General features: G+C 37.7%; 1 protein-coding gene across 3 annotated transcripts in view; it reads right to left on the bottom strand.

Moving 5' to 3' along the window:
* Nucleotides 1–11,359, bottom strand: part of EXOC6 (exocyst complex component 6) — a 282,222-nt gene that overhangs the window by 207,302 nt on the left and 63,561 nt on the right. For all 3 annotated transcript variants that reach the window (XM_006831144.1, XM_006831143.1, XM_006831145.1), the window contains exons 2-4: nt 5,371–5,542; nt 4,133–4,180; nt 3,952–4,042 (exon numbers count right to left, since the gene is read on the bottom strand). In XM_006831144.1, coding sequence (XP_006831207.1) covers nt 3,952–4,042; nt 4,133–4,180; nt 5,371–5,542 — 311 coding nt within the window. The remainder of the gene's footprint in view (nt 1–3,951; nt 4,043–4,132; nt 4,181–5,370; nt 5,543–11,359) is intronic.

Raw genomic sequence — 11,359 nt, 5'->3', positions numbered from 1 at the left:
GTTCGAAACTACCAGCCGCTCCGCGGGAGAAAGATGAGGCTTTCTACTCCCGTAAGGATTTACACCCTCGGAAACCCTGTGCAGGGTCGCTATGGGTCGGAACCGACTCGACGGCACATAACAACAACAACAACAACAATGGTCAGATAGACCACCAGAAGATTAGCCCCTGAGATTGGGAGGCACTAAAAATACGACTAGTAAGAGCTGCCTCCTCAAAGTAAAGTTGACCTTAATGACAGGAAAGGCAGCAAAGTTCTCAGGACCTTCATTTGTAGATGAACACAATTTAAAAAGTAGAACATGGGATATCACTGCTTAGGTCAGGTGGATCTTAGCTAAAAGCAGAGAATGCAAGAAAATGTTTACTTGTGCTTTATTGATTATGCAAAGGCTTTTGATTGTGTGGGTCAAAACAAACTATGGATAACATTACTAAAATTGCGTATTCCAGAACACTTAATTGTGTTCATGAAAAATGGGTGCAAAGACCAAGGGGCAGTTGTTCAAACAGAACAAGGAGACACTAAATGGTTTAAAATAAGGAAAGGTATACACCAAGGTTGTATCCTTTCACCATACTTAATAATCTGTATGCTGAACACATAATCCGAAATGCTGAATTATATGAGGAAGAACATGACATCAGGATAGGAGAAAGACTTATTAATAATCTGTGATATGGAGATGACACAGCCTTGTTTTCTGGATATGAAGAGAATTTAAAAAACTGATGAAGATCACAGACAACAATCTTCAATATGGATGGCACCTCAATGTTAAGAAAACAAAAATACTCACAAGTGGACCGATAAATAACACCATGAAAAGCAGAGAAAAGATTGAAGTTGTCAAACACTTCATTCATTTTGCTTTGCTCTACCATCAACACTCATAGAATCAGCAGACAAGAAATCAGATGACTCATTGCATTAGGCAAATCTGCTGCAAGAGAGACCTCTTTAAAATGTCAAAGAGCAAAGATGCCAGTTTGAGGACTAAAGTGTCTGATCCAAGTCATGGTATTTTCAATCATCTCATATGCATGTGAAAGTTGAACAATGAGTAAGGAAGACTGTAAAATAATCACTGCATTATGGTGTTGATGCAGAATACTTGAAAGTACTAGGGACTGCTAGAACAAACAAATCTGTCTTGGAAGGAATATAGCTAGAATGTTCCTTAGAAGCAAGACAGCAACACTTTGTCTCTCATACTCTGAACATGTTGTCGGAAAGAACCAGTTCCTGGAGACGGACATTATGCTTTTTAAAGTGGAGAATCAGCAAAAAAAGAGGAAGACCCTTTACAAGATGGACTGGCACAGTTGCAATAACAATGGACTCAACATAACAATTGTGAGGATGGCACAGGACCGGGCAGTGTTTCGTTCTGTTGTGCATAGGGGTTGCTATGTGTTGGAACTAACTCAATGGCACCACAACCACAATAACAACATAGCAGGGACTGAATCATAATGAAAGGCACTATTATGAACTAAACATGATGTTATTGTTGTTGTTGTTGTTGTTGTTGTTAAGTTGCAGTTGAGTCAGTTCCAACCCTCTTATTTTATCTTTGTTTATCAAAGACCCAGAAATGCAATTTATTCATTAAAACTTCAGCAAACTAATAAACTACCATCAAAAAGGTGTTAGATACCATTCATCCTTAGAATTTCAAATCATAAATTTTTACTGGCTTATCAAATAACTCATATTTTCCTAGCCCAGAGGGATAAACAACATTTCCCCCCAGGTTTTCTGTAGTCAGGTAGGCTACTCCTTAGGCCTCTTCAAGCTTAAAAAAGTTACTTGTTTAAGTCACTTTTTTGTTTACATGTTTTCTAGATATGTTTACATGTCTAGAAATGAAAAAAGCTGTAACCAGCCCAATTCTCTGGCCTTTCAAAGCCTTATTCCTATTTCTACCATAGCCCTATATTGCAATGCAATATTTTTCATATTTCCAGCCAAGACATTAGAGTGAACACAAAATCTGGGGCATAGTTTAAAACTGCTATTATAAGTATAGACTTATCTTTCAAGTCTCTTATTTTATCTGAACAATGCATATGAATTTCACATTTATCTCATACTATTTTCATATAACAATAATGCTTTCCTCAAAAATTAAGTAAAACTAATACGCTAGTAAAACGCACCATATCTGTGAGGAGGTATATACTGTTATATTCCCTCATACTCCGCCCAACTCAAGTAGGGATTAGGTCATTGTAATACAGTCAAGGACTAACTTATCTTTAATCACACTAGGTTGATTGCAGAATCCTTCAGAGCTATGTACATTTTTAACTTTTCATTTCTAATCCCGACCATAAAGCCTGACACAAAAGCGTTATTTCAGAATGGATTTCTGGGTAGAAGGATGAATACTGGAGGACGTGGCTCTGGATGTGGCTATTAGGAGCACAGTGTTCATAAGACTTCAGAATTGCTGCCCAGCCTTGAAACAAACAGTAGTAACAAAACCCAACCTCTACTTCACTTAATTCCTCTATTTCAAATAGCCCACCGGGGGAATGCATTCAATTCAGTTCTTTTTCATTCCTTTGCTACCTAATTTTTTAGTCTTATTACCATACAGGGACAAAGCTTTCAAACTTAAGGCTGTCTTCATGTCTATTACAATGTCTCTGCTTAAACATCGGTCTGTGAAACCTAATATATTAAGTAGACATTCTATTTACTCAAAGTTACTGTGCAAATATCCTTGGTTGATGAGATATTAAACTGAGTACAATCTCAGCTGATTCTAAATAAAGAGAAGCCATTCTCACAAGTCAGAAAACAGTAATACAATATTTTTTAAACTGCTAAGAAAATAAAACTGCTGATAGTTTTAACATATTTTATAGGCTAAGCCAAACTTACAATACTAAATATTATACAAAACATCTCATTCTATTCCCCTGGATATGGAGATATAACTTCCTTCCTAATAAAATAAGGGAAAAATGGATTGAACTTACTATATTAATAAAAATGACATATACCTGGCTCATTTTGTTTGAACAGGATGTATCCAACTTAAAGTTTATTAAATCCAGGTAAAGAAAATACTAGTAAGTTTCTTCAGGATTTATTTCATGTCCAGTAATATTTGAACCCTAACAGAGAGACCAGAAACTCAGAAATCTACAAAGTCAGTCTTTCCAAATACAGGAAGAAAGGCAAAGAGGAAAAAAGGAAGGCAAACCAGCATTTCTTGATGTTCTCTTATTTTGTCAGCAAAAGAAAATTATGAGGACAGCAAAATAATGCTAAGTAACAAATAGAAAAAAATGGCACTAAAGGTACAAAATGAGTCCTGGTGTGGCGCTAAAGGATAAGCAAGGGACTGGTAATTACAAGGTCGGCGGTTCAGACCCACCAGCCACTCTCAAAACACAGGAATGCTATGCGTCAGAATGGTCTCAATGGCACACAACAACAGAGGTACAAAATTAGACAAAGGCCAGAACTGTAATAAAAAGACACTCACCCCTAAATCTGGCTGCTAATCTCACAGTCAGCAGTTCGAAACTACCAGCTGTTCCGCGGGAGTAAGAGGAGGCTTTCTGCTCCCGTAAAGATTTACAGCCTCGGAAACCCTGTACAGGGTATGAGTCGCAACCAACTCCACAGCACATAACACCAACAACAACATCCCCAAGGGCAAGCACTCTGAGGATTAACAAAAAGTAGAGAGGATGTGGTGGGATGTGCTGAGCAGGGGTAGAGGACCAACTAGGCAGAGATTAATGGAAAGGGAAATACGGTTCTAGGAGACAGTGAAACAGGGGCTTTATAATATAGGAAAACGATGGAAATTTAGAGACGGGACAGGGAAGATAATAACAGGCTTTGTTGGGAGGCCAAATAATCTGAAATTCCCATCATCATGACACTTTACCAAGTCAACATTACATCATAGCTATGCTTCACTCACCTGGAAGGCATAACTGCAATTTTTCTACTACCGTTGTAATATTCCTCTGCTGAATTCTACATCGAATAATATCTTCTGTTTGGACTATCACCTTAAAAAGAAGAAATATTCATATTTTTAATGAATAATTTAATGGCATTCACATATTAAGTACACACAAAAAATGTTATCACTGTCTCACCTCTTTTCCAGCATCTTGAAACCTTCGGTTGGTATCAGTAACTTGCACCTTAAAAAAAAAAATCACATTAGAAAAATATGCATAAAACTGCCCTGATGTAACTGCTCACCCTTGTAATCAGATCATGCTTCATGAGAAACTTAGAACAAAGACATGCAAATTCAAATTAACTCTAAAGCTTGAACTTGAACTTTTGATTGAAAAGGGCTTTTGTTAACTTCAATTACTTATGACAGATCTTTTTAACAGATTCTGTGGCAAACTACTCAATTTACTCAGGATTTTTGAACTTTGCTTGTTTCTCTAAGTCTGTCAAACAATTCAAATCACTGACCCAATTGACCACTGGTCCCTTTTTGGTAACTTCAATGAGGTCTATGTGCCATTCATTGTCTGCAGGAAACGGTGATTGCATTTTATGGTAATTAAACATTCATACTTTGCTGAATGCAAACACTGGGTGGTTGATTAACATCAAACACGGAAATCTCCAATCCAGCAACATGTTAATGCTGCAGGTGCAGGCTAAACTCAATCTCAAATGTTCCCACATATTAAGTGACTCATTAGGTCATCATAGTAAGGAAGTTCATTCTGGTTTATTAAAAATCTCATTAATTTCTGAACAAAGATGCTAAGTGACCTCATTGACGCTGTATTTGGTCTCATTATCTGAATATCCTTTATATAATGGTTTTTTAATCACAACCTTTGGTAGATCAGGGTCAGTCTGTCTGCTAAACTCTCCAAATGTAAAGAAAGATAAACAGGACAATTCTTATAATTAAATATTTTGTGCTTCAACAGTACAGAACAGTTTCAATATTTTAGCCATTTAAAAATATACATGATAAAATGTTTTTAAATACTTTATAGTTTTTTACATCAATATTGTATTGCCGTTTTAAAAATTCTAAACGTGCAAAAAGGGCCTTTTGTTATTATGTATTTTCCACCTCCTCGCCCTGCCCCCTCATCTATATATTTTTTAAAGTTCATTTCCCTGCATAGAAATCCAGTTAAGTCAATGCATCATCTGCTTTAGGAAAAAAGAGACTATAGTTTCCATTAACATGACAAGTGTGCTAACAGTGCAGAAAGACTTCCCCAAATACAGATACTAATCCATTCTTGAAAGCAGCATATTAAACAACATGTATATTTTTGTGCCTATCCAGTATAAATTGATACTTAAGTAATTTAATGAAAATAAAATCAAATAGAATTTTATTTTTTACCTTCAGTTTTTCTGCATCTGTCCTTACTTTAAGGAGTTCCGTAATAGCATCTACAAAACCTTGATGATGAAAATTACACATTTTTTCTATTTCTTTATCATGATTTCGGATACAAGCATCTAACTTTTCCATAAACTTCTTGTGTGCATTTGGTTGATCATCATACACAGACCTGTATATACATTAAAAAAAAAAAAAAGCTAAAATTAGCTTCCTAGTTCACCAAAACGTACTCCTTATTACATCTCATCTTTTCAATAGATGACATTTAAAAATAAACTCTCTGAACAGATCATTTTGGTTGGCAGTACTGCCTTTATTAGATTTCTGGTGTGGCATTGTGGGTTACTTTGCTGAACCGCAAAGTCAGCTTGAGCCACAAGCTCTTGAACCGACTGCTGAAGCTGGAGGTTTAAGTTCACCGGCTGCTCCTCAAAAACCCTATACAAGATACAAGGTCGCTATGAGTTAGAACTGACTCAACAGCACTTAACAACAATATTGCCTTTTACTAGAAAGAATTTCAGTGTAAAAGTATTTGTTAATATTTAATTTAACCTTGGACACCAAGGACGGGAAACTTCCCTGTTTTACAACACTCCCTGCATTTGCCACACACTGTTATAAGCGAAGTGCTGTCTGCACAACTCCACTGGGAGAAGACAACTATAAGTTTATTCCTAGGACTTCTCTTAGAACCTGTGCTATGTATTTCTCCCATTGCTGATTTTAGTCTGCATTCCTTTTGTTTTAATAAACTATAACCAGAGTATATCAGCTTTGCTGATTCTATGAGTTCTTCAAGCAAATTACTGAACCTAAGCGTGCGTGGTCTTGGGGACATGCCAAACTGCACCCCGTCAATTGCTGTTTATCATTTGAGGCTTAATCCAAGTTCCAGTTTTTCCAAATAGACCTTTACTAACAATTCCATGCCAAGTAACTTTTCTATATGAAGGATATGTACCCATTTATGCACATTTTGACATGTAATCACATATTACTTTGTATTATGATTTAAATGCCCCTGCTGTAGGATAAGCAATGAGTTGATCATTATGAATCAAACCGACTCAACTGAACTTAATAGAAGCAATATATATACACACAGATGGAGTTCAGGTGTGGTGCTGTAAGGTAGGCAATGGACCACAAGGTCATTTGAATCACAAGGTCAGAGGTTCAAACTCACCAGCCGCTCCTTGGAAACTCTATACAAGGTCACTGTGACTCAGAATTGACTCAACAATACTTAACAACAACAGTATATATCAGGTACTTCTTTCTCTACATAGACCATAAGATTCTTGAAGGCAGACACCATGCCTTAGGCTGTTAATGAGTATTATAATATTGAAGACAGCAATTTTTAACGCCCTAGATTCTTTAAGAGCTGAGCTAGAACTTGGATCACGTCTTGGCCATCTCATTTCTACCTGTGCTACTCGCTTTATTTCATCCTCACTTAAAATTTAAATTGTGGCTTTAAATTTCATACATTTACTAGTGTCCCCCAAATTTCTATTTCTAGTGCTGGTCTCTTCCTCCAGAACCTCAAAATCATATACAACTCAACTGGATGACTAATACATCCAAGTATGTCCAAAAATTAATTCAAATATGTCAAAAAAATGAACTCCTGATCCCCCACCCCCTGCCAAGCCTGCTCCTCTCACAGACTTCCCCATCCATTCTTCCTGTTGCTCAGGCAAAAAGAAAACAAACCCTGCCTGAATTTACCCATGACTATTCTCTTTCTCTCACCCTCACCACACCACACCACCCAAACACAATCCAGGAAATCCAACTATATTCTCACTGTCTCCACTGGTGCTATCCTGAACCAAATCATCACTAGGCCTTGCCTTAGATTAGTAACAACTGCTTCCTACCTGGTCTCCCTAATTCCACCCTTACTCCCCTTTAGTCTGTGCTCAACACAAACAGAAGATTCCATTAAAAAAAAAAACAAAAAAAATCCAGACCCCATGTCTGTTTAAAAATCCTATTTCTCTTACAACAGCCCATGAAGTCCTATATCATATTGCCCATGTTTCTGCATTGACTTCACATCCTACTCCTCTCCACCTCACTTATTCCATACCACAACACAAGCCTTCTCATGAATCCCAAACACACCAAGCAAATTCTTGTCCTATGCTCTGCACATGGTTTGCTCTGCCTGGACCACTCTTCTCCCATGTGGCTGCCTCCCTGTTCTCTTTCAGATCTTTCATCCCCTTCTTGGTGAAGACCTCCATGACTACAATATCTGAATTACAGGCATACACACATACATGCACACACACATGTGTGTGTACATTTTCTAAAGTAAAGGAGTTTACATGAGGCACTGTGAGCTAATGCATCAGACTGCAAAGTCATTTGAACTGAAAGGTCAGTGGTTCAAGCTCATTAGCTGCTCCTTGTAAACTTTATACAGGGTCGCTATCGGTCGGAATCGACTCAACGGCACTTAACAACAACAATATATTACTCTTACCACTGTAAAATATGCTTTTACTTACTATTCATCCTTTTACTTACTATCTATCTTCCCTCACAGGAATGTTACGTTACAAGAAGAAAAAGCTTTTTGGTATATTGTTCCCTGTTGCATCCTCAGCCCTGGACATGTCTGAGTAAGCAGGAGCTTACTAAACAATTGATAAATAAATGAATGGATGGAAACAGAAAGACCAGTTACTAGCTGCTCAACCTCAGGTAAACCACCTAACTTCTCAAAATCTCAATTTTTTCAACCATAAAATGGGAGGCAAAAGTAATATCAATATCAGAGTATTGTGAAGATTAAATTAGTGAACACAGGACAGTTCTTAACACTCTATTTAAAAACTACACTACTTGCTCAAAATTATGATACACACTTAGTATCTACTAGCTACTAGCACATTATGCACATAAAGACAACCAAACTCCTGAATAATTGAATAGCTTGCTATACATATCAAATAAATCGAAGTGAGCACTCAATCATAACATGCTAAATGATTTGACTACCACAAATGAAATACTAGATGTAAAAATGAAAAATGTTTGACATTTGTATGAAGACTTTTACATTGTCAAATCTAGTATTTCATTTGCTTTGCATGTTATAGAAAGAAATACCAGTTCCCCATTTTCACAAATGAGGAAAAAGCACAGAAATGGAAATGATTTGCTGAGTGTAGTCTACTGGTAAGAGACAAATGCAATAATAGGATTCCTACCCAATATACAAGAGTTTTTCCCACAATGTACGAGAGTTAGTCAAAAATTATCCACACTACGGTTATATAAAATGCCTGTCCATGGCTGAATGGGCACGCATGTGAAATGATTCTAACAGACGACTGATAGTAGATTATGCGGCAAATCAGCCCTGGCTCTGCCTATGAAATAATCCACAACAGGCTTGGGTTTCAAAAGGTTTGTGAGAGATGGGGACAGAAACAACTCACAGAAGAGCAGACACAGAAGCATTTGGACATCTGCAAACAAAATCTGAACCGATACTCAAAGGAAGACAAAAGCTTCTTTAAAAAAAAATCGTTACTGGTGATGAGGCATGGCTTCATCACTATGAGTGAATGGAAACATCCTCAATCTTCAACTAAGAAAAGGTTCAAAAGTTAACCATCAGCTGCAAAATTGATGCTTACAGTTTTCTGGGATTCTCAAGGGCCAATATTGGAACACCATCAGGAAAAGAGTTCAATAATCAACAGTGCTCATTACAGTGAGATGCTCACCGAAGAGCTGAAGCCTAAACTTCAGATTAAACACAGAGGACTAATATCTAAGGGCATTGTGATCTTGCACGACAATTGCACATCCCCACACCTCTGCCAACACTGTTCACACTCTGCAAAAGCTTTATTTTAAGGTGTTAAAGCATCCTTCCTATAATCCTGATCTTGTTCCATCAGACTTTCACCTGTTTGGTCCCCTGAAAACAGCCCTTACAGGATGAAGATTCACCTCTGATCAAGTGAAGAGAGTGGTGCATTTGTGCTCACAACTCAGTTTAGAATATTTTTTTTAAGAAGGGAATATGAACGCTTGTTGACAGATAGGCAAAGTATATTGAAAAGCAAGGAGATTATTCTGAAAAACATGATGTAGTTCTCTTTTCTAAAAGTTGATTAAAACAAATTCTACAGCCAGAGTGTAGATAATATTTGACTCACCCTAGTAGAACCGACTTGATGGCACTTAACAACAACAACAACAAGTAGATATAGTTAACAAGAATGCTTACACAGCATTATTCCTCATGAAAATCCATGTGCAATGAAAAAAGTTTAACTGATAAACTTAACTATAAGTAACAAATTTACATTTATTATAAATTTACATTTATTGCATATTTGTTGAAAATTTTCTAAGATGATACATGTATTCTAATAAATAGTTTTAGATTTATCTAGTTCTTAAAATATCATGTAGTAAACAGAACATACTGAAAGAACTGTACTTTATAATGGATACTTTGGAATGCCCTACTATAGGGCTCCTCCAAAAAAGGTGAACCCAGAGTCAAAGGTTATGCCTTTAAACACACACACACACACACACCGCCAAGACTGAAACTCAAAGGGAACACATGAGCAGACATGCAAGCTTGATGGCGACCACATTGGTCTACTGGTGAGTGGAAGAGGGGAAAGGCAGCAATGAAGAAATAAGCTGAGTTCAACCACGGTCTGTAGACTCCCGCTGACCTGGAGATGAGAAAGAAGAGGAAGGGCTGGTTGGTTCAAAGTGTTGTGAGACCTGGGGACACTTGAGCCCATGGACAAGGGCATAGCCATGGAGGGCTAGAGCTGAGAGTGAAGCATCCAGCTGATATGAAGTGAGGGGAGAGGCACAAGAACACCCAAACTTGCAGATAGTACCCATATGACCTAGCCTCAATGGCTTGATAATCAGAACTTGACTACAGGAAGATAAAAAAAAAAAAAAAATCTTTTTGATAAAGGAAACAAGGATAAATTGCTACAATTTGATGAACTTGACCTATACTCATGGAGGTAGTAACTCTAAATACAAACAGAGAGGGAAGGAGTGTTCACATCAAGTATCAATGCTATCCCCTCTGTACACAGAGTAGATAGGGATGGCCAACTTGGACAATGGCTACCTAAAATGAGAGGGTAATAAAGGCTCGAAGTGACTGGCTTACAAGGTTTCAAGAGGGAGTTTAGTTTAAGAGTATGTGGAGGGAGATAGATTCCCTACTGAATAGTTTAAGAAGAATAAAGTCCTTGACAAGGAAGATCGTAGAAGAATTGATGCCTTTGAGTTGTGGTGTTGGAGGAGAATACTAAAAGTGCCATGGACTGCCAAAAGAACCAATAGATCTGTTTTGGAAGAAGTACAGCCAGAGTGCTCCTTGGAGGTCAAGATGGCTAAGCTTCGTCTCTCATACTTTGGACATATTGTCCGGAGGGAACAGTCACTGGAGAAGGATGTCATGCTGGGTAAAGTGGAGGGTCAGAGAAAAAGGGGAAGACCCCTAACGAGATGGATTGGCCAAGTGGCATCATTGATGGACTCAAGTGTGGCAGCGGTAGTGAAGTTGGCCCAGGATCGGACATTGTTTCGTTCTGCTGTGCATGGGGTCACTATGAGTCGGTTCTGACTCGATGGCACCTGACAGACAGCACTTGAACAGAAGCACACACACACCCAGGAAGGTGACAAACAAACATCTATTTATTTGGAAAGTTCTTAAAACCAATCTTTTGGTACGCCTTTTTAATTTATCCTCTGGAGTTAAATTAATTCTGTTTTACAGTAATGAGGGCACTATCTGTGCATCTACGTAACATTCTGGGTGGACTCCTCTTTTGTTACTGATGCTATCATATGGAGAAAAACAATATGAAAGCATATGCAACACCCACCATAGAGTAATAGAAAACCAAAGCCTGAAGCAGATAAACTTACATTCCTTGGCCATTCTCCTACAATAGTCCCAATT

This window comes from Chrysochloris asiatica, unplaced genomic scaffold (genome assembly GCF_000296735.1).
Source record: "Chrysochloris asiatica unplaced genomic scaffold, ChrAsi1.0 scaffold00003, whole genome shotgun sequence".
In the NCBI taxonomy this organism is placed as follows: domain Eukaryota; kingdom Metazoa; phylum Chordata; class Mammalia; order Afrosoricida; family Chrysochloridae; genus Chrysochloris; species Chrysochloris asiatica.
The sequence above is the reverse complement of the archived record's forward strand: the minus strand, read 5'-3'. Positions and strand labels throughout refer to the sequence as shown.